This window comes from Vitis vinifera, chromosome 14, assembly GCF_030704535.1.
Source record: "Vitis vinifera cultivar Pinot Noir 40024 chromosome 14, ASM3070453v1".
NCBI classification, from domain to species: domain Eukaryota; kingdom Viridiplantae; phylum Streptophyta; class Magnoliopsida; order Vitales; family Vitaceae; genus Vitis; species Vitis vinifera.
Window position 1 is genome coordinate 11,899,500 of NC_081818.1, and position 25,278 is coordinate 11,924,777.

Sequence of the window (25,278 nt, forward strand, 5' to 3'; positions counted from 1 at the left end):
CTTGAGTCACTACCTCTTTCTCATTTTATCATCCATTCCTAACTTGGCTCTCATTCACCTCTGATTCCTTCACCGTCTCTCTGTTTGGAACCGAAACTCTGCTTTTTTTCGTTTCCTTGTTTCTTTTCATTTGCTCCACCCTCTTCTTAGTTTCCTCTTATTTTCTCACTTCCCACCTGTTTTCCAACAAAATCCCAAAAAAAAAAAGAAAAAAAAAAAAATCCCATTTGTTTTAGTTTGGTAATCCACTCTAAAAAACACCAGCTTTCCTTGTTGTCGTTTTGTTACACTGAATCAAATTACAAGTATTCCTTGAGCTTTCTCCGTATCTTCGCTCTCTACACCTTTGCCATCTTATCATCCATTCCTAACTTTTACTCATTTTCAGTTTCACCAGTGTTTCTCCTTTCCATTTTCCTACTCACCATCCCTCTGCTTGGAACAAATACTCTTCTCCTTTCATTTCTTGCGCTCTTTTCTTTTAGTTTCTTCTTATTGCTGCTTTCATTTGTTTCTTCCTTTTCTCGCTTCCCATTTGTTTTCCTAAAAAAAGCTAAAAAAAAAAAAAAAAAATTCCAACTGAGACGAAATGGAAGAGAGCGTCATTGACATCGTTAAGACCATTGCTGGCAAAATTGCAGAATACTCGGTTGATCCAATTCGACGCCAGCTAAGTTATCTGTTTTGCTACCGCGGCTACCGCGGCTACATGGATGATCTCAGCAACAAGGTTCAGGAGTTGGGGCATGCAAAGGATGACCTTCAGATAACTGTTGATGAGGCCATTAGAAGAGGGGATGAAATCAGACCTATTGTTCAAGACTGGCTGACTCGGGCAGATGTGATTACAGGGGAGGCAGAGGAATTGATGACAGATGAAAACAAGAGCTGTTTCAAAGGGTGGTGTCCTAATCTCAAGTCACGTTACCAGCTAGGCAGAGAAGCAGAACAGAAGGCACAGGTTATTGTTGAAATCCAAAAAGCCCGCAATTTCCCTGATGGCGTATCACATCGTGTCCCTGCCCCGAACGTGACTTCTAAAAATTATGACCCTTTTGAATCAAGGGCATCAATTTTGAATGAAATAATGGATGCATTGAGAGATGATAAGATCAGTATGATTGGTGTATGGGGGATGGGCGGCGTGGGCAAAACCACGCTGGTAGAACAAGTAGCTGCGCAAGCTAAGCAACAGAAGTTATTTGACAAAGTGCCGACAGCATATGTATCCCAGACGGTGGACTTGAAGAAAATCCAACAACAGATTGCAGATGTGATAGGTTTGGAATTTGTGGAGGAGAGCGAATCGGGACGAGCAGGGCGGCTTAGTCAGAGGTTGACACAAGAGAAGAAGCTTCTCATAATTTTAGATGATCTTTGGGTGGGCCTTAATTTGAAGGACGTCGGGATCCCTTCGGATCATAAAGGGTTGAAAATGGTGCTGACTTCTAGAAGACTTAGCGTTTTATTTAATGAGATGGACACCGAAAAGAATTTTGCAGTTGAACAATTGTCGGAAGAAGAAGCATGGAGTTTGTTTAAAAAAGAGGCAGGCGAGTCAATTGAGAAACCAGATTTGCAACCTACAGCAGAGGAGGTGCTTAAAAAATGCGGGGGTTTGCCTATTGCAATTGTTACAGTTGCAAAGGCATTAAAAGGTAAGGATTCCATTACATGGAGGGATGCCTTACGGCAACTTACACGATCTATTGAGACCACTGTTGAAGGAATTGAAGCAAAAATCTTCCTCACTCTAGAGTTAAGCTACAATCATTTATATGGTGATGAGGTTAAGTCATTGTTCTTGCTTTGCGGTTTGTTGGATTATGGGGATACTCCAATTGATAACTTGTTGAAATATGGTGTGGGCCTCGATTTGTTTCAAAACATCAATGCATTGGAAGAAGCCAGCGATAGACTGCATACGTTGATCAACAACCTCAAAGCCTCAAGTTTATTGCTAAAAAGCAATGATGATGCTTATGTCAGAATGCATGACGTGGTTCGTCAAGTCGCCAGAGCAATTGCATCCAAGGATCCTCATCGATTTGTAGTAATGGAAGATGATCGATTTGAAGAATGGTCAAAGACCGATGAATCCAAAAGGTGCACCTTCCTCTCTTTGAATTGCAGAGCTGCCCATGAGCTTCCTGAAGGCTTGGTATGTCCTGAACTTAAACTTTTTCTACTGTACATCAACAATCCTTCCTTCAGTTCCTTGAATATCCCGAACACATTTTTCGAAGGGATGAAAAAACTCAAAGTTTTAGATTTATCCAAAATGAGTTTTACAACACTACCTTCATCACTTGATTCCCTTGCAAATCTCCGAACATTGCGTCTAGATGGGTGCAAGTTGGTAGACATTGCTCTAATTGGAAAGCTAACGAAACTACAAGTTCTTAGCTTGGTGGGTTCTACAATCCAACAATTGCCTAATGAAATGGTGCGATTGACCAATCTAAGGCTGTTAGACTTGAACCATTGCGGGCAACTTGAAGTTATTCCACAAAATCTCTTATCAAGTTTGTCTCGATTAGAATGTTTGTACATGAAATCTAGCTTTACTCAATGGGCGGTTGAAGGTGAAAACAATGCTTGTTTATCCGAGCTAAATCATTTGTCTCATTTGACAACTTTAGATATATATATATACCGGATGCCAAGTTGCTACCAAAAGAAGACATGTTCCTTGGGAACCTAACAAGATATTCAATATTTATGGGTGATGGGATGTTCCCCACATATTGTAAAACATCAAGAACATTAAAGCTCAATGAGGTTGACAGAAGCTTATATTTGGGAGATGGAATTGGCAAGTTATTAAAGAAGACTGAAGAACTAGAGTTAAGGGAATTGAGTGGTACTAAGAGTATTCTTTATGAATTGGACAAGGAGGGTTTTTGTAAGTTGAAGCATCTCCACGTTAGTGCAAGTCTAGAGATTCAATATGTCATTGATTTAAAGGATCAACAAGTTCAACAACCTGGTGCCTTTCCTTTATTAGAGTCGTTGATTCTTGATGGGCTGATTAACTTGGAAGAAGTATGTCGTGGTCCGATTCCAATAAGGTTTTTTGATAACTTAAAAACTCTGAATGTGGAGGAATGTGATGGATTGAAATTTATCTTCTTACTTTCAACCGCTAGAGGCCTTTCCCAACTTGAATATATGAGAATAGTAAATTGCAATGTCATGCAACAAATAATCACATATGAAAGGGAGTCAGAAATAAAAGAAAATGACCATGCGGGAACCAACTTGCAACCATTCCCTAAATTACAATTCTTGGAACTTGAGCATCTACCAGAGCTTATGAACTTCAGCTACTTCGGCTCTGAGTTGGAAACAACATCGCAAGGAATGTGTTCCCAAGGCAATCTTGATATCCATATCCCATTTTTCAGTTGTCAGGTATGTTAAAGCTTAATTAGTAACTAATTTCTTGGTTTTATTATTTTTTTCACATCACTTTTTTATAATAAATGTATCAAAGGAAAAACTAGGTTGGGTGTAGATGTAGTTTCTAAATTCCACCTTGTAAGTGTGTTAATAAAACGAGAAAATATAAAGATGAGAAGAGAATTTTGGAAAATATTTTATTTATAAATACTCTTTGATATTTGGAAAAAAATCCAAGTTCATTAAAAAACCTTAAAATATTAGTAATGTTTTAGAAATAAATTGAAAAGGATTAATAAAAAAAATAGTCAAGTGAAATTGGATTTAATAATTTTTAGATGGAAAATAAAGACAAAAATGAATCTCCAATTCGTTTGTTTATTTGTTTTTTACAATTATTTATTACAATATAATAAGAAATATTTTCTTCCCCTTAATAATTAACTTTTTAGTTTTTATCTAAGTGAACTAAATAATGCATCCTTTTATAAAGATAAAAAAAAGCTTTGATGATTCCATTTTATTGGAATGTTGATGAAAATATTCATATTTATGAAAAGACAAGTAAAAATAAACAAAAATATATATGAATTTTTTATTTATAAAACTTAAAAAAATGATAAAAAATAATAAAGATACATATGATTGAATTAATGTTATGATTAAATTAGTGTGGTTAATGAATGATATAAATTAGTATGATTTGTAAGTGATATAGCATAAGTTTATGATAAGTATAACTTTCAAGATGAATACTAAAAAAAAGAATTATGTTTTGTATATTTAGTATTAACATTTAATAATAAATTTCTTAAATTATTTTAAATAATGTTATTAAAATTATTTATAAAACTTTAAAAAAACGATAAAATAATAAATAATATATAAAGATATATATGATTGAATTAATGTTATGATAAAATTAGTGTGGCTTATGAATAAAATAGATATATATATGATCAAATTAGTATGATTTATAAGGAATATGACATAAGTTTATGATAAGTATAACTTTCAAGATGAATACCAAAAAATGAATTATATTTTGTATATTTAGTATTAAATAAATTTCTTTAATAAATATATATGTACCGGATGCCAAGTTGCTACCAAAAGTTGGAAGAAGTATGTCGTGGTCCGATTCCAATAAGGTTTTTTGATAACTTAAAAACTCTGAATGTGGAGGAATGTGATGGATTGAAATTTATCTTCTTACTTTCAACCGCTAGAGGCCTTTCCCAACTTGAATATATGAGAATAAAAAATTGCAAAGTCATGCAACAAATAATCACATATGAAAGGGAGTCATAAATAAAAGAAAATGACCATATGGGAACCAACTTGCAACCATTCCCTAAATTACGATTCTTGGAACTTGAGAATCTACCAGAGCTTATGAACTTCGGCTACTTCGGCTCTGAGTTGGAAACAACATCGCAAGGAATGTGTTCCCAAGGCAATCTTGATATCCATATCCCATTTTTCAGTTGTCAGGTATGTTAAAGCTTAATTAGTAGCTAATTTCTTGGTTTTATTATTTTTTTTTTCACATCACTTTTTTATAATAAATATATCAAAGGAAAAACCAGGTTGAGTATAGATGTAGTTTCTAAATTCCACCTTGTAAGTGTGTTAATAAAACGAGAAAATATAAAGATGAGAAGAGAATTTAGTAAAATATTTTATTTGTAAATACTCTTTGATATTTTTATGCAAGAACTTGCCAAAACCAATAAATTCTCTATTAAGAACTTGTCAATTTTTATGGGGGAAATTTTTGAAGATTTTTTGAAGGTCTTCACATGATTCTTTTTAATCATATTTTTAGATTTTTAAAACATAACTAAAGTGGAGATATGAATATTTAAGGAAGAGAATATACTTATATTTATCACTGCTTTCCAATTGATGATGTCATGTATTACATTACAGGCTTCATTCCCTAATTTGGAGGAGTTGGAACTGGACAATCTTCCCAAATTGAAGGAGATATGGCATCACCAACTTCCATTTGGGTCCTTCAACAATTTGCAGATCCTACAAGTGTACGATTGTCCATGTCTACTCAATCTTATCCCATCTCATTTGATCCAAAGGTTGGAGAATTTGAAAGAGATAGACGTAAATGATTGTGATGTCCTAGAACATGTGTTTGTGTTTGATCTTCAAGGACTAGATAGAAATGTTGGGATCCTCCCAAAGTTAGAAACCTTGAAGTTAGGAGAACTATCTAGACTGAGGTATATCATATGCAATGAGGACAAGAATGATAGCATGAGATGTCTTTTCTCTCATCCTACGCTCATGGATTTTCAAAACCTCAAACATCTATCCATCCAAGATTGTATGGAGGAAGACGAAGATGAGGGACATGTCAACACTCCTACAGAAGATATAATGCTCTTCGGTGAAAAGGTTAGTTTTCTCTCTCATATATATATATATATATATTTAATTTTTTTCTTATACTATTTTGTGAAATAATGATAAAAATATTCCATTAAAATAATACAAAAATATTATGAGAAGATTATATTAATCTCTAATAATAAATTTATTAAAGTAATTTAAAATTTAATTTTACATAATAAAAAATGGTGAATAATAATTAAATTATAGAGGAGTTGAAAAAAAGGAATAAATTTAAAGCAAAACTTTAGTTTTAAAAACAATAAATATTAACAGAGATAATATAAAATGAGGGTATAAGTATGATATAATTTAAAAGGAAAAATACAAGTGCTAATTGGAATAAATATGGCAATGACTTGCAAAGGGAATTAGATGAATGTTTTAATTGAAAAAAAATAATAAAAAGGAATTAAAATTAATTTTATAAAAATGAAAAATAAAACAATAGTTGTTATCTATGCATGTTAGTGTTTTTTTTCCTTTTTATTTATTTAGACGTCTTTTATTCTTTACTCTTTTTGAATTTATGTATTATTTATTTTTTGTTAAGAGCAAAATTAACGTAATTTATCTAATTTTAAAAACCAAATTTGAGAAGTTTTTCTTCATGATATACATTTTGTAATTTTATATTTATAGGTATTTATTTTAATAGTTTTTTTCTCTAAAATTTAAAATTTTATTTTATTTTAAGTACATTTTCCACCTTTTAAGAAGTTTTTAGAATAAAAAGATTTGATATATTTTTTTTATATATTTTTAATAAATTTCATCATCCTCTAGTATGTTTAAGTCAATATTTTTATATTAATTTTTTATATAAAAGATTATAAATAATATCCTTAGGTCAACTAATTATTGATAATCTATTTACTTAAATATATTTTAATTTTTATAAAATAAAAAATGTTATGAAATAAAAGATCATAAATATAAGTTTCAATGATAATTCTTTTTACGTAGAATAAAATAAATTTTAACCTTTTTAAATTTACTAAATAAAAAATTAAGCACATCTTTTGGAATATTTTAATCCTAATTGTCTGAAAATATTTTTGACAAAATTTTTGTTATAAATTATTTGTAATTTTTATTTATTTATTTTTTAACACCCCCCCCCCCCCCACAATTGGGTGTTCTACTCTTCCCTATCTCCATGTCTTACCGCTCATCACCCTCTACTCTTCCCACCATTGTCTCCTTTGCTTTTCCCTACCCCATCCCTATCTTATTTCTTTTAAGTTTTAATGGAAAAACTAGGTTGGTTCTACATTCACTTTCTAAATTCCTCCTTGTAATTGTGTTAAATAACATAAGGATAAGAAGAAAACTTCAAAATTTGTAAAGGATAATAAAAAAATAATTAGTCCAGTGAAATTGGATTTAATAATTTTTGTGATATCCCATATTGGATAAAGGAGAAAGTTTTTGGTACTACATAGGTATGGACTCTTCCTAACTATGTAGATGCGTTTTAAAGCCGCAAGAACCCTTTTAGGTTTAGAGTGGACAATATTTACACGGTTGAGTACGAGTTATTACAAATGGTATCAGAGTTGATCATGGACCTCAAATTGGGGTTTGTTTGCCCCCCCTATGGGACACAACGAAGATGTTGTGTCTGCATAGGAGGGTATTTGTGACATTTTATATTCTATAGGAGAGAAAGTTTTCGACGCTACATAGGTTTGGACTCCTTTTAATTATGTAGACCATTTTTAAAGTCTTAAGGACCCCTTTGGGTCTAGAGCGGACAATATCTATACAGTTGGATGCATGCTGTTACAAATGATATCAGAGTTGATCCCTAACCCTGGTATGAGGGTTTGTTTGGCCTTATAGGGGATGTTTGTCTGTTTGGTTTTGTAATCCCGTGGAACACAACGAGGACATTATGTCTGGATGAGGAGGTGTTTGTGACATCCCATATTGGATAGGGGGGGGGGGGGGGGGAGTTCTTAGCATTATATATTTAGAGATTTCTCTTAACCATGTAGACGCGTTTTAAAGCCATGAGGACCCCTTTGGTTCGGATAATATCTACACGGTTGGGTGCAAACCATTATCATTTTTAATTGGAAAATGAAGACAAAACTGAATCTCTATTTTGTAAATTTATATTTTTGTTTTATATAATTATTTATTGTAAAATAGTAAAAAATATTATATCTCTTTCCCGTAATAATTGACTTTCTTTATTATTTTACCTAATTAAACTAAATAATACGCCTTTTTAATAAAGAAAAAAATTTGGCGATTCCATTTTATTGGAATATTGATGAAGATATCCATATTTATGAAAACATTGGTAAAAATAAACAAAAATATGAAAATTATTTATAAAACTTAAAAAAAAGAAAGATAAAATAATAAATAATATATACAAATATATATGATTGAATTAATGTTATGGTTAAATTAATGTGGCTTATGAATGATATAGATATATATGATCATATTAGTATGCTTTGTAAGTGATATGACATAAGTTTATGATAAGTATAACTTTCAAAATGAATACTAAAAAAAGAATTATATTTTGTATATTTAGTATTACATTTAATAATAAATTTATTAAATTATTTTAAAATTTAATTTTAAATAATATAAAAATAATGAATGATATTCTCAATACAATGAAAAATTATGTCTAGAAGAGCATTGAAGGATTATTTCTAAGAAAAAATTTTACTTTTATAAACTTATTAAAATAAGATTATCTCTAAATTAATTAAAAAAAAAGACTCTCCTAGTTTTTTTTTTTTTTTTAAATATCAAAATTACCCTTAATAAAAATATTTTCTAGAATAAAATTTCATACTTTTAAAACTATCATAAGTTCTTTTACAATGAAGAAAAGGAAGTAAGTTATAACCTCTATAATAACAAGACGATCTCCATTGAAGAGAATGTTATAAATTTTGAACACTAATTATAATTTTTGAATACATTGTTGGGAGATATTTTAGTTGATTATCTTGGCTGGAGAAATGAGTATGAAAAAAATTGTGAAAGTTTGATTTTTGTTTGTTAGGGTGTGGTGAGTTTGTTATAATTGAAGATCAAAATAAGAAGGAAAATGGGGAAAGACTAGGCTTTTAACCTCTTACCCAACTTGTTTTGTTTTGTTTTGTTTTTTAATTTATAATATTTTTAATGATATTTTAAATTACTTCTATAATTTTTTTTCTTTAGTGTGAGGATAAATTACTTGGGTATTTTATGATTTTATTTTTAAAACATAATTTTATTTTTAAAATTTCACTATTTTTATTTTTAAAACTATAATTTTCAAAATTTTTAATTTAAATGTAAATTTCATCCATAAGATATTTTCATTAAAGGTAATTATGGTATTTAAAAAAAAGTGTCTTTTTCTAATGTATTAAGAAAGCATCTTATTTTGATAAGTTTGTAAAAGTAAGTACTATTATTATTATCATTATTAATAAATAAACTTTCAATGCTCTCCTAAACATAATTGTCCTATTAAAAATATAAAGGAGTCGAAAATTAAAAGATATTAATTAAATACAAATAGGAAGGTGTATAAAACTAAGGGAAAATTTTTAGTTAATTAAGGTAAAAGTAGGGGTTAATAGAAAATAATATAGGGATAAATTTGAAAGTCAAATCATTGACATCTTTAAAAGAGACAAATTTTAAAAAGGAAATCATTAGAATTTATTAATAGGATAAAAAATAAAGGAGTGCTTTAACCATAACACTAATGCCTCTTATCAACATCTAAGTCCTAGCACTCATCATCCTCCACGATTTTTCAATGTTTTCTCACACCACTGTAGTCATTCCTATGTTCTTTTAACAAAAATATAGCTAAAGAATCACCTTTAAATAGCTAATATTATGCAGGAACTTGCCAAAACCAATAAATTCTCTATTGATAACTTGTCAATTTTTATAGGGAAATTTTTGAAGATTTTTCCAAAGATTTTCACATGATTCTTTTTAATCATCTTTTTAGATTTTTAAAACATAACTAAAGTGAAGATGTGAATATATGAGAATTGATGAATATTTAAGGAAGAGAATATACTTATATTTATCACTACTTTCCAATTAATGATGTCATGTATTACATTACAGGCTTCATTCCCTAATTTGGAGGAGTTGGAACTGGACAATCTTCCCAAATTGAAGGAGATATGGCATCACCAACTTCCATTTGGGTCCTTCAACAATTTGCAGATCCTACAAGTATACGATTGTCCATGCCTACTCAATCTTATCCCATCTCATTTGATCCAAAGGTTGGAGAATTTGAAAGAGATAGACATAAATGATTGTGAAGTCCTAGAACATGTGTTTGTGTTTGATCTTCAAGGACTAGATAGAAATGTTGGGATCCTCCCAAAGTTAGAAACCTTGAGGTTGGGAGAACTACCTAGACTGAGGTATATTATATGCGATGAGAATGATAGCATGAGATGTCTTTTCTCTCATCCTACGCTCATGGATTTTCAAAACCTCAAACATCTATCCATCCAAGATTGTATGGTGGAAGACGAAGAAGAGGGACATGTCAATACTCCTATAGAAGATACAATGTTCTTCGGTGAAAAGGTTAGTTTTCTCCCATATATATATTTTCTCATACTATTTTTTGAAATATTGATAAAAATATTTCATTAAAATAATACAAAAACATTATGAGAAGATTATATTAATCTCTAATAATAAATTTATTAAATTAATTAAAAATTTAATTTTATAAAAAATGGTGAATAATAATTAAATTATAGAGGAGTTGAAAAAAAGAATAAATTGAAAGCAATACTTTAGTTTTAAAAACAATAAATATTAACAAAAATAATATAAAACGAGGGAAACTGGTAAGTATTATTTAATTTAAAAGGAAAAATATAAGTGCTAATTGGCATAAATATTGCAATGAATTGAAAAGGAATTAGAAGAATCTTTTAATTGAAAAATAAATTTTAAAAAGGAATTAAAATTAATTTTATAAAAACAAAAAAATAAAAAAAAATAGTATATATTGTTATCTATGTGCTTTTTTTATTTATTTTATATTTAGATGTCTTTTCTTCTATACTTTTTTTTTTAAAAAAAATTTATGTGTTATTTATTTTTTGTTAAGAGCAAAATTACCATAATTTATCTAGTTTTAAAAACCAGATCTGAGAACTTTATTTTATAGTTGTTTTCTCTAAAATTTAAAATTTTATTTTATTTTAAGTACATTTTCTACCTTCTAAGAAGTTTTCAGAATAAAAGGATTTGATATATATATATTTTTATTTTTTTTATTAAATTTCACCATCCTCTAATATGTTTAAGTCAATATTTTTACATTAATTTGTTATATAAAGGATTATAATAATATCCTTAGCTCAATTAATTATTAATAATCTATTTACTTAAACGTATTTTAATTTTACAAAACATAAGTTTTTTTTATTATATGGTATTTTAATTTTTATAAAATAATAAATTATTATGAAATAAAAGATCATAAATATAAGTTTTGAAGATAATTCTTTTACGAAGAATAAAGTAAATTTTAATATTTTTAAATATAATAATAAAACTTAATCACATCTTTTGGAATATTTTAATCTCGATTTTTTAAAAATATTTTTGAAATTTTTTTTGGTATAAATTAGTATGAGAGATTTTTAGTGGAAACACCTTGTAATTTTTTATTTTTTTTTTTAATTTTTTTTTTTTTTGTAACATATGGAATATGTGTGTTGGAAGATGAAACAAAAATGAAAATCACCCTCTCTTCAATTCGATGCTCTTTGGGAAAGTAGAGAGCATGCCCACCTTGTAATATCAAGGCCCTCATCCCAGCTCAATCCCTCATGTCCTACCCTCATCAACCTTTGCCCTATTTACATTTCTTTTCCATCAGTCTCCTTTGTTTCTCCCTACCTCATCTTTATGTTAATTCTCTTAAGTTAATTTTAATGGAAGCTTTTGCCTGCCCCATCCCTATCTTATTTCTCTTAAGTTGTATGTGATGAAAAAACTAGGTTGATTCTACTTTCACTTTCTAAATTCCTCCTTGTAAGTGCGTTAAATGGAGATAACATAAAGATGAGAAGATAATTTAGTGTGTTATTATTATTTTTATACATATTGTTTGATATTTAAAAAATGTCTAAGTTCAATAAAAAAAAGACTTAAAATTTGAAAAGGATTAACAAAAAAAATTAGTTGAGTGAAATTGGATTTAATAATTTTTAGATGGAAAATGGAGACAAAAATGAATCTTGATTTTGTTTATTTATGTAGTTTTATTTTTTATAATGATTTATTGTGACAAAATAAAAAATATTATACCTCTTTCCCCTAATAATTGACTTTCTTTATTATTTTACTTAATTGAACTAAATAGTACACCTTTTTAATAAAGAAAAAAACTTTGGAGTTTCTATTGTATAGGAATATTGATGAAAAAAATCCATATTTATGAAAACATCGGTAAAAAAAAGAAGAAAAATATGAAAATTATTTACAAAACTTTAAAAAACGATAAAATAAAAAATAATATATAAAGATATATATGATTGAATTAATGTTATAATTAAATTAGAGTGGCTTATGAATGATATATATGATGAAATTAGTATGGTTTATAAGTGATATGACATAAGTTTATGATAAGTATAACTTTCAAGATGAATACCAAAAAAAGAATTATATTTTGTATATTTAGTATTAACATTTAATAATAAATTTATTAAATTATTTTAAAATTTAATTTTAAATAATATAAAAATAATGAATGATATCCCCAATATAATGGAAAATTATGTCTAGAAGAGCATGGAAGGATTTTTTAAGAAAAAATTTACTCTTATAAACTTATCAAAATAAGATTATCTCTAAATTAATTAAAAAAAAAAAGACTCTCCTAGGTGTTTTTTTTAAATATTATAATTACCCTTAATAAAAATATTTTCTAGAATGAAATTTCATATGTTTAAAACTATCATAAGTTCTTTTACAATGAAGAAAAGGAAGTAAGTTCTAACCTCTATAATAATAAGACAATCTCCATTGAAGAGAATGTTATAAATTTTGAACACTAATTATAATTTTTGAATACATTGTTGGGAGATATTTTGGTTGATTATCTTGGTTGGAGAAACGAGTATGAAAAAAATTGTGAAATTTTGATTTTTGTTTGTTGGGGTGTGGTGAGTTTATTATAATTGAAGATCAAAATAAGAAGGAAAATGGGGAAAGACTAGGCTTTTGACCTCTTACCCAACTTGTTTTGTTTTGTTTTTTAATTTATAATATTTTTAATGATATTTTAAATTACTTTTATATTTTTTTTTCTTTAGTGGAAGGATAAATTTACTTGGGTCTTTTATGATTTTTTTTAAATAACATTTTTTTTAATTTTACAATTTTTATTTTTTATTTTAATATATATATATATATATATATATATTTAACGGAAAATTTCAGCCATAAGATATTTTTATTAAAGGTAATTTTGGTATTTAAAAAAAAGTCTCTTTTATAAAATATTAAGAGAGAATCTTATTTTGGTAAGTTTGTAAAAGTATTATAATAATTATTATTATTATCATTGTCATTTAATAAACTTCCAATGCTCTCTTAAACATAATTGTCCTGATAAAAATATAAAGAAGTTGAAAAACGAGTAAGGTTAAAAACAAATTTTAATTTTAAAAAATATTAATAAAATACCAATAGGAAGTAGTATAAAACTAAGAGAAAATTTTTAGCTAAATGAGGGAAAAGTAGGGACTAATAAAAAAAATACAGGGATAAATTTGAAAGTGAAATCATAAACATTTTTTTTAAAGGCAAATATTAAAAAGGAAATCATTAGAATTTATTAATAGGATAAAAAATAAAAGAGTGCTTTAACCATAACACTGATGCCTCTTATCAACATCCAAGTCCTAGCAGTCATCATCTTCCCCAAATTTCCACTGTTTTCTCACACCACCATAGTCATTCCTATGTTCTTTTAACAGAAATATAACTAAAGAATTGCCATTAAATAGCTAATATTATGCAAGAGCTTGCTGAAACTAATAAACTCTCTATTGATAATTTGTCAACTTTTATGGGGGAAATTTTTGAAGATTTTCACATAATTCTTTTATATTTTTATAACGTAATTAAAGTGAAGATGCTAATATTTGGGAATTGATGAATATTTAAGGAAGGGAATATATTTATGCTTATCACAATTTTCTAATAGATGATATCATGTGTTTTATTACAGGTTTCATTCCCCAATTTGGAGACGTTGAGCCTCATTAATCTTCTCAAGTTGAAAAAGATATGGCATCACCAACCTTCACCCAGGTCATTCTACAATTTGCAAATCCTAGAAGTGTGCAATTGTTCAGGTCTTCTCAATCTTATCCCATCTCATTTGATACAAAAGTTCAACAATTTAAAAAGGATAAAAGCCTATGAGTTGGAAGTCCTAGAACATGTGTTTGATATTCAAGGACTTGATAGAAATGTTAGGATCCTCCCAAAGTTAGAAACCTTGGAGTTAGAAGGACTACCCAGGTTGAGGAATATTATATGCAATGGGGACAAGAATGAAAGCATGAAATATCTTTTCTCTTCTCCCACACTCGTGGATTTTCAACACCTCAAATGCCTATCTATCAAAAGGTGTGCGAAGGAAGATGATGACGAGGGACATATCAGTATTCCTATCAAAGATGTAGTGCTCTTCAATGAGAAGGTTAGTTTTCTCCCATTTTTTTTCTTATACTATTTTGGAAAATATTGGTAAAAATATTCCATTAAAATAATAAAAAAATATTATGATAAGATTATATTAATTTCTCATAGTAAATTTATTAAACAAATTTGGAATTTAATTTTGCATAATAAAAAATGGTGAATAATAGTTAAATTATAGAGGAGTTGAAAAATAAATAAATTTAAAGAAAATTTTAGTTTTAAAAACAATAAATATTAATGGAAATAATATCAAAATAGAGGAAAATGGTAAGTATTATTTAATTTAAAAGGAAAAATATGGGTGCTATTTGGAATAAATATAGAAATGAATTGCAAAGGGAATTAGAGGAATTTTTTAATTGAAAAAGTAAAATTTAAAAAGGAATTAAAATTAATTTTATAAAAATGAAAATTAAAACAATAGCATATATTGTTATCTATGAGTGTTAGTGCTTTTGTTTTTCTTTTTTTATTTAGACGTCTTTTCTTCTTTATGTTTTTTGAATTTATGTGTTTTTTTTGTTAAGAGCAAAATTAACATAATTTATCTAATTTTAAAAGCCAAATCTGACATAATTTATCTAATTTTAAAAACCAAATCTAAGAACTTTTTCTTCATGATATACATTTTGTAATTCTATATTTATAGGTATTTATTTTACAATAGTTGTGTTATCTAAAATAAAATTTTATTTTATTTTAAATACATTTTCTATCTTTTTAGAAGTTTTTAGAATCAAACGATTATATATATATATATATATAGATATATGTTTATTTATTTATTTATATATTTTTATTAAATTTCATCATCCTATAGTATGTTTAAGTCAATATTTTTATATTAATTTGTTATATAAAGGATTATAAATAATATCCGTAGGCCAATTAATTATTGACAATCTATTTTCTTAAATGTATTTTAATTTTATAAAACAATTTTTTTTTTATCATGTGGTATTTTAATTTTTATAAAATAAAAAATATTATGAAATAAAATATCATAAATATAAGTTTTAATGACAATTTTTTTATGTAGAATAAAATAAATTTTAATATTTTTAAATTTAATAAAAAAAATTAATCACATCATTTGGAATATTTTAATCTTGAATTTTTGAAAATAATTTTGACAAAATTATTGTTGTAAATTAATATGAGAGATTTTTAGTGGAAACACCTTATAATTTTTATTTTCTAACAAATGGAATATGTCTGTTGGAAGATGAAACAAAAATGAAGATTAACTCCTCTGTTATTTAGTGCTCTTTCAGAAAGCAAAGAGCATGCCCACCTTGTAATCTCAAGGCCCTCATCCCACCTCAATCCCCCATCTCCTACCGCTCATCACCCTTTGCCCTATTTACATTTCTTTCCAATCATTGTCTTCTTTACCCCATTCCTATCTTATTTCTCTTAAGTTGTAATGGAAAAACTAGGTTGGTTCCACATTCACTTTCTAAATTCCTCCTTGTAAGTGTGTTGAATGGAGATAACATAAAGATGAAAAGAGAATTTAGCATATTAATTATTTTTTTTATGGATACTGTTTGATATTTGAAAAATGTCTAAGTTAAATAATAAAAAGACCTTAAAATTTGGAAAGGATTAATAGAAAAAATTAGTCTAAGTGAAATTGGATTTAATGTTATGTTTGCTTGAATTAATGTCTAAGTTATATATGACAATATTATGTTTGCGTGAATTAATGTCATGATTAAATTAGTGTTGTTTATGAGTAATACATATATGTATAATCAAATTAGTATGATTTGTGAATGACATAACAAAAGTTGTGATAAGTATAATTCCATATTTTGTATAGTCAGTATGAATTTTTAATAACAAATTTCTTAAATATGTGAAAATTTAATTTTAAATAATATAAAAATAATTAGTAATAAATAAACTATAGAGAAGTTGATAAATGAATAAAGTTAAAAACAAAATTTTAATTGTAAAAAACATAAAATATAAATCTGAACAAGTATTAAAATAAAGAAAAACTTTAAGTATTATTTTAATTTAAATAAGGATTAATAGGAATAAATTTAAGAATGAAATCATTGAAATATTTTAAAAGAAAAATGAAATTTAAGAAATGAAATCATAAGAATTTCATAATAGGAAAAAAATAATAAAAGAGTACATATGATTTAAAATAATAAATGGTTTATATGAATAAAAATAATTTACGATATTAGAATAAAATCTATCAGCTTCAAGTCCAAACACTCATCATTCTCTACCCTATTTACCTTCTATTATTAGTGTATTTGGCCTCACTCATAGTCATTCCTCTATTCTTTTAGTGAAAAAAAATAGCGAAAAAAGTACAAGATAAGTCAAGCTTTGTAGCTAATTTCTATGACACTCATCAAAATTATTTTGTCAAAAAAATAATTTTGACAAAATTATTGTTGTAAATTAATATGAGAGATTTTTAGTGGAAACACCTTATAATTTTTATTTTTATTTTTATTTTCTAACAAATGGAATATGTGTGTTGGAAGATGAAACAAAAATGAAGATTAACTCCTCTGTTATTTAGTGCTCTTTCAGAAAGCAAAGAGCATGCCCGCCTTGTAATCTCAAGGCCCTCATCCCACCTCAATCCCCCATCTCCTACCGCTCATCACCCTTTGCCCTATTTACATTTCTTTCCAATCATTGTCTTCTTTACCCCATTCCTATCTTATTTCTCTTAAGTTGTAATGGAAAAACTAGGTTGGTTCCACATTCACTTTCTAAATTCCTCCTTGTAAGTGTGTTGAATGGAGATAACATAAAGATGAAAAGAATTTTTCATATTAATTATTTTTTTATGGATACTGTTTGATATTTGAAAAATGTCTAAGTTAAATAATAAAAAGACCTTAAAATTTGGAAAGGATTAATAGAAAAAATTAGTCTCAATGAAATTGGATTTAATGTTATGTTTGCTTGAATTAATGTCTAAGTTATATATGATACTATTATGTTTGTTTGAATTAATGTCTAAGTTATATATGACAATATTATGTTTGCGTGAATTAATGTCATGATTAAATTAGTGTTGTTTATGAGTAATACAGATATGTATAATCAAATTAGTATGATTTGTGAATGACATAACAAAAGTTGTGATAGGTATAATTCCATATTTTGTATAGTCAGTAGTAATTTTTAATAACAAATTTCTTAAATTATTTGAAAATTTAATTTTAAATAATATAAAAATAATTAGTAAAAAATAAACTATAGAGAAGTTGATAAATGAATAAGGTTAAAAACAAAATTTTAATTGTAAAAAACATTGAATATAAATCTGAACGAGTATTAAAATAAAGAAAAACTTTAAGTATTATTTTAATTTAAATAAGGATTAATAGGAATAAATTTACGAATGAAATCATTGAAATATTTTAAAAGAAAAATGAAATTTAAGAAATGAAATAATAAGAATTTCATAATAGGAAAAAAATAATAAAAGAGTACATATGATTTAAAATAATAAATGGTTTATATGAAAAAAAATAATTTACGATATTAGAATAAAATCTATCAGCTTCAAGTCCAAACACTCATCATTCTCTACCCTATTTACCTTCTATTATTAGTGTATTTGGCCTCACTCATAGTCATTCCTCTATTCTTTTAGTGAAAAAAAATAGCGAAAAAAGTACAAGATAAGTTAAGCTTTGTACCTAATTCTATAGTTATATTTTTTTCTTTTACAAAACCTTTTCCTTCAAATCATAAATAAAAAAGAAATAATGGTTCTATGACACATTCCAAATTCCACTTTGTAAGGACCTAAAGGATATATTTGTTTCTCGGTAATGTATTAATATCAATGTAAATTACTATTGAGAAAAATAAACCAAATTATATATAAAATTATTGAAATAATCCAAGTTGTTGAATAAAAGACTAAAAAATTTATATGTTTTAAAAGCTTTATAAGGAAATTGAAAATAATATTTTGGAGGAAAAATAATGAAAATAAAAATTAAAAAATGGATCTTCATTTTTTAATATTTTTTCTTTATTTATAATAATGGAATGAGAAAAGGAGAAATTTATTCTATCTATTTCCTTCAATGACTAATTTTTTATATTTTTATCATAAAATTATAATTAAATTAAATTAATATTAATTTATCATTAAATTAATTTTAATAATAAATTTATTAAATTAATTTAAAATTTAATTTTAATTAAAAAATGGTGAATAATAAGTGAATTATAAAGGAGCAGGAGAAAAAAAATTAAGAGAAAATTTAATTTTAACAATAAATGTTGATGTAAATAATATAAGAATGAGGAAAAAATGGTCGGTATTATTTAAATTTAGAAAGGAAAAAATTAGGTGTAATTGGAATAAATGCTGCAATGAATTGGAGAGAATTAGTGAAAATTTATTCAAATAATAATGTTTTATTTAAATATTAGAATATTTATAATGAATTATATTTGGGAAAATTGGGGTAAGATGTTAGATGATTAAAATATTTTAATATTTATGATTAATTTTTTACTTTTGAAAATAAAAAAGAGTAGAACATATTTTATTTTATGTAAGAAAACTAATTAATCTTGATTTTAAAATAATGATGAGAGTTAATAATTATAAAATAATCATTAATAATAATTTAATTAATTATTTTTTAAAATAAAAACAATAAGAAAAAAGCCAGTGGATCATAAATAAAATATGAAGGAGTTGAAAAAAGTAATGAAATCAAAAATAAATTTTTAATTTTAAAAACATTAAAAAAAAGAAGTTAAGTCTTAATATGAACAAATATGGTAATGAATTTAAAAGTGAACTTATTGAAATTTTTAATAGGAAAAATAAACTTAAAAATAAAATTGTTAAAGTGCGTATATGGTTAAATATGAAATAATAAATGTTTGCATATGGAACATATCTATGATAGATGAAACAAATGAATGATTGTTTGCTAAGAAAAACTCTTGATCACCAACCATGAGATATGATTCCTTGTAATTTGATTTATTGAAGTTTCTTATAACATCATATTTTTTATACATAGCAAAAGTGAACAGGTGAATATTTGAGAGTTAATGAATTATGTAAGGAATATTTTTATATTTATCATAACTTTATGATTGATGATGTTATGTATTATATTGTATCTTTGTTTTAGGTTTCATTCCCTAACTTGGAGGAGTTAAAACTCGATGATCTTCCCAAATTGAAGATGATATGGCATCACCAACTTTCACTTGAATTCTTTTGCAAGTTACGGATCTTAAGTGTGTGTAATTGTCCACGTCTAGTCAATCTTGTACCATCTCATTTGATTCAAAGCTTCCAAAATTTGAAAGAGGTAGATGTGTGTGATTGTAAAGTCCTAGAACGTGTGTTCGATCATCGAGGACTTAATCGAGATGTTGGAATCCTCCCAAAAATAGAAATTCTAAAGTTAGAAAAACTACCTAGACTAAGGCTCATTATATGCAACGAGGACAACGAGGACAACAATGACAACATGAGATATCTTTTATCTCCTTCCAAGTTCAAGGATTTTCACCACCTCAAAGAGCTACATATCATTAAATGTGGGATACTCTTCGATGAAAAGGTTAGTTTTCTCCTATATTTTTTGTTTTTCTTTATAGTACTTGGAATATTTAGGGAGAGATACTATAAAAATAATTTTAAAAAACAAGTATGAGAAGAATACATTAATTTTTAATAATAATTTTATTAAATTAATTTAAAATTTAATCTTAAATGATAACAAATTGTGAATAATAAGTAAAATTACAAATGAGTTGAAAAAAAGAAAAATTTAAAGTGAAAAATTAATTTTAAAAAAGATAAATGTTAATAGAAATAATATTAAAATAATTAAGAAAAAAATGGCAATCATTATTTTAATTTACAAAGGAAAAAAAAATTAGTTCCTAATTGAAAGAAATATCATTATGAATTGGAATGGAGAATTAGCGAAAATTTAATTCAAATTATAATATTTTATTTAAATTTTAAAATAATTAAAATTAATAACATTTGGAAAATTTGGGGTAAGATGTTAGATGATTGAAATATTTAAAAATTTATTACTAACTTTTTACTTTTGAAAATAAAAAAGACTAAAATATGTTTTATTTCATATGAGGAAAGTAATTACAACATATTTTATTTCATATAAGGATACTAATTAATCTTGATTTTGAAATAATCATCAAAGTTAATAATTTTATTATTTAGTTTCAAAAACTATAAAAAGAGCTAGTGGTTCATAAATATAAAATAAAGGAGTTGAAAACAAGGATAAAGTTAAAAGTGAATTTTTAATTTTAAAAAATTAAATATTAATGTAAAAACATAAAAAAAAAGTAAACATTGAGTAAATAAATAATAAATAAAAAAGAAATAAATATAGCAATGAATTTAAAAGTGAAATTATTGAAATTTTTAATAGGAAAAATAAATTTAAAAGGAGATTGTTAAAGTTTGTATATGATTTGGGAGTTAGTGAATTATATTGATAGAATATTTTTACATTTATCACACTTTTACAATTGATGGTGCATGTATTAAATATTGTGTTTCTCATGTAGGTTTCATTCCCTTCTAATTTGGAGGTGTTGGTTATAAAAAGTCTCCCCAAGTTGAAGGAGATAGATGTTAGGATCCTTTCAAAGTTAAAAATCCTACGGTTAGAGAAACTACCTAGGTTAAGATGTATTATATGCAACGAGGATAAGAATGGCAGTGAAAGATGTCTTTTGTCTCCTTCCATGTTCAAGACTTTTCTCAATCTCGAAGAGCTACATACCATTGATTGTGGGATTGAAGACAAGAGAGATGTGTATACTCCTACTAATGATGTAGAGCTCTCCAATGAACAGGTTAGTTTTCTCCCATATTTTTTGTTTTTCCTTATATTACTTTCTTAAAATATTAACAAAGGAAAATAAAGGTTAAATTACTTTTATTATCCTTATTTTAACATTTTAAAAAAAATTACAATCCTAGATATTATTTAGGTAAAAGTGAGTTTTGATTCACTAATTAAAAAATACATAAAAAAAAAAAGAATCTCAACTTTTATAAATTAGTTTTATCTTCATCTATCTAAAAATATTTTAAAATACATGCACTATTTCATAAGTTACATATTTATTTTCTAAAATGACATTTTACTTGTCAAAATAATAACGCCAATTGGATTTTTTTTAACTGATTAAAATAAGAAATTCAAAATATAATTAAAATTAAAAAAAAACTTTAAAGCTAAAAATATAAAAATAAAATATTAACTTTCACTTTGTTAAATGATACTAGTAGAAGTATAGATATTGAGAAAGAATTGGAAATCAATGAAAGTCAATATTTTATTTTTAAAATTTTTTAAGTTTTTTTGGTTCTAATTGTATTTAATTTATATTTTTTAATTGTATTTCATTTTTAAGTATATTTTTAATTTTTAAAATTTCTTATTTTATTATTAATGTCAACTAATAATTTTTTTTTCAATTTTATTAAGAAAAATGAGAAGATGAGTATATTTATATAATACAGTATTTAAAATCATTATTAATTAGAGAATTAGAAATATTTTATTTATCACTTGAAGATCCTGGAGAATTTTTTCAAAATGATTTGTATCTAATATTATATAATAAAAAAATTATAATATATTTATTTGTAAGATATTTTTTATCAAATTAAAATGATAAATTAACTTTTTGATAATTTTATTTAATATTGTCAAGTAAATGAGTATTTCAGAAAATAAACATCTTATGGAAATGTGCATGTATTTTAAAATATTGTTAAATAAATAAATATAAAACTAATTTATAAATATTTATCACTTTTCCCTATTATTTATTACATAGAAATTATATATATACACATCATTTTTAATTTGGACCTCATTTCTCTTTTACTCTTGGTCTTTTTTTTCTTTTTTAATTTTTAAATTGTGTTATTTTGTTGTTAACATCAAAATAAACCAAGTACTTTTCAAAAAACAAAATTATGAACTTTTTCTTTGAATCAATGATGTAAGTTTTGTAATTTTATATTTTATTTTGTATGTTTTGATTAATATTTTAATTATTAATACTTTATGCCCCATTTAAATTATATTTCTTGAAAGATATTAGTATTATAATAATTATTTGATTTTTTGGAAAATTGTTTAGAATGAAAATTACTTTTTCTTTCACTAATGAAAATTTTATAACATAACTGAAGTGAACATGCGATTATTTCGGAGTTGAATTATATTTAAGGAATACGTTTATGCCTATCACAACTTTCCAATTGATGGCATATATTGTGTCTGTGCAACAGGTTTCATTCCTTGATGGAGTATCTTATGAAGCTTTTGAATCAAGAGCCTCCACTTTCAACAAAATTATGGATGCTTTAAGAGATGACGAGATCAACTTGTTTGGAGTAGTGGGGATGGGCGGCGTGGGCAAAACCACACTGGTGAAACAAGTAGCTCAACAAACTAAGCAACAGCACTTGTTCACTGCACAACTCTATATAGATGTATCCTGGACTCGAGGCTCTTGTACACTTCAACAAGAAGTAATTTCATATATTCAACAAAATATTGCAGAAAAGTTAGACTGGGAATTTAAGGGGTTGGATGAATCCACAAGAGCAGTTGAACTGAAGCAAAGACTGACGAAAGAGAAGATCCTTATAATCTTAGATGACATTTGGAAGGAGATTGATTTGGAGAAAGTTGGAATTCCTTGTAAAGATGATGAGAAAGAATGCAAAATAGTGTTGGCTTCTAGGGATGGAGACATATTATGCAAAGACATGGGCGCACAAATATGTTTTCCAGTGGAACATTTACCACTAGAAGAAGCTTGGAGTTTTTTTAAGAAGACAACAGTGATTCCGTGGAGGAGAATCTTCAACTGCGACCCATGGCCATAGAAGTAGTGGAAGAATGTAAGGGTTTACCAATTGCAATCGTAACAATTGCCAAGGCATTAAAAGATGAGACCGTGGCTGTATGGAAGAATTCCTTGGAACAACTCAGGAGTTGTGCTCCAACAAACATCATAGGAGTGGATGAAACGGTGTACTTCTGTCTGGAGTGGAGCTACAACCATTTGAAAGGTGATGAAGTCAAGTCATTGTTCTTACTTTGTGGTTCGTTGAGCTGTTATGATATTTCAATGGATGACTTATTACAATATGGTATGGGTTTAGACTTGTTTGACTGCATCGACTCATTGGAGCAAGCAAGAGATAAACTACTTGCATTGGTGGAAATCCTCAAAGCCTCAGGCTTGTTACTTGACAGTCATGAAGATAGACACAATTTTGTGAGGATGCCCGATGTTGTTTATGATGTTGCCAGAGAAATTGCATCCAAGGATCCTCATCCATTTGTAGTCAGAGACGATGTTGGATTGGAAAAATGGTCAGAGACTGATGAATCCAAAAGCTGTACTTTCATCTCTTTGCGTTGCAAAATTGTGCATGAGCTTCCTCAAGGGTTGGTATGTCCGGACCTTCAATCTTTTCTATTGCACAGAAACAATCCTTCCTTGAATATTCCGAACACATTTTTCGAAGGGATGAAAAAACTCAAAGTTTTGGATTTGTCAAATATGCATTTTACAACACTACCTTCATCACTTGATTCCCTTGCAAATCTCCGAACATTGCGTCTAGATGGGTGCGAGTTGGAAGACATTGCTCTAATTGGAAAGCTAACAAAACTAGAAGTTCTTAGCTTGGCCGGTTCTACAGTCCAACAATTGCCTAATGAAATGGTGCAACTGACCAATCTAAGACTGTTGGATTTGGATGATTGCGAGGAGCTTGAAGTAATTCCACGAAATATCTTATCAAGTTTGTCTCGATTAGAATGTTTGAGCATGATATCTAGCTTTACTAAATGGGTGGTTGAAGGTGAAAGCAATGCTTGTTTATCAGAGCTAAATCATTTGTCTTATTTGACAAATTTATCTATAGAAATACCTGATGCTAAGTTGCTACCAAAAGACATTCTATTTGAGAACTTGACAAGCTATGTGATATTGATAGGTGATGATGATCGGCAGGAATTTAGAACCAAAAGAACATTGAAGCTCCAGAGTGTCAATAGAAGCTTACATTTAGGGGATGGAATTAGCAAGTTGTTGGAGAGAAGTGAAGAACTAGAGTTCGTGGAATTAAGTGGTACTAGATATGTTTTTTACCTATCAGATAGGGAGAGTTTTCTTGAATTGAAGCATCTCCAAGTAAGTGACAGTCCCAATATTCGATATATCATTGATTCAAAGGATCACCGGTTTATGCAACATGGTGCCTTTCCTCTATTGGAGGCATTGGCTCTTGAGAGGCTGGATAACTTGAGAGAAGTATGGCATGATCCAATTCCAATAGGGTGTTTTGGTAACTTAAGAACCCTAGATGTGCATTCATGTCCTAAATTGAAATTTCTCCTTTTTCTTTCCACGGCTAGAGGCCTTTCCCAACTTGAAGAAATGACGATAGTAAATTGCGATGCCATGCAACAAATAATCGTCTATGAAAGGGAGTCAGAAATAAAAGAAGATGGACATGCTGGGACCAACTTGCAATTATTCCCAAAATTGAGATCCTTGAAGCTTTGTTCTCTACCGCAACTCATCAACTTCAGTTCTAAGTTAGAAACAACATCTTCCACATCTCTGAGTAGAAATGCAAGGTCGAAAGACTCATTTTTCAGTCATAAGGTATGTTAA

The 25,278-nt window shown here is 27.0% G+C and overlaps 3 protein-coding genes across 3 annotated transcripts; all 3 read left to right on the plus strand.

The window, feature by feature from the left end:
- Positions 1–589: 589 nt before the first annotated feature.
- On the plus strand, positions 590–3,341 carry LOC104877371 (disease resistance protein At4g27190-like). The gene is made up of 2 exons (XM_059742697.1): positions 590–2,161; positions 3,327–3,341. The coding sequence occupies exons 1-2, from the start codon at positions 590–592 to the stop codon at positions 3,339–3,341; spliced, it is 1,587 nt and encodes a 528-aa protein (XP_059598680.1).
- Positions 3,342–4,623: 1,282 nt separating this feature from the next.
- On the plus strand, positions 4,624–24,483 carry LOC100264805 (uncharacterized). Its single transcript, XM_010661891.3, has 7 exons — positions 4,624–4,896; positions 5,335–5,817; positions 9,922–10,398; positions 14,072–14,548; positions 19,704–20,141; positions 21,127–21,417; positions 22,871–24,483. Exons 1-7 carry the CDS (start codon positions 4,732–4,734, stop codon positions 23,471–23,473), a joined length of 2,934 nt encoding a protein of 977 aa, XP_010660193.1. The 5' UTR covers positions 4,624–4,731; the 3' UTR covers positions 23,474–24,483.
- Positions 23,743–25,278, plus strand: LOC104881517 (probable disease resistance protein At4g27220). The gene has a single exon (XM_010661950.1). It carries the CDS (start codon positions 23,743–23,745, stop codon positions 25,276–25,278), a length of 1,536 nt encoding a protein of 511 aa, XP_010660252.1.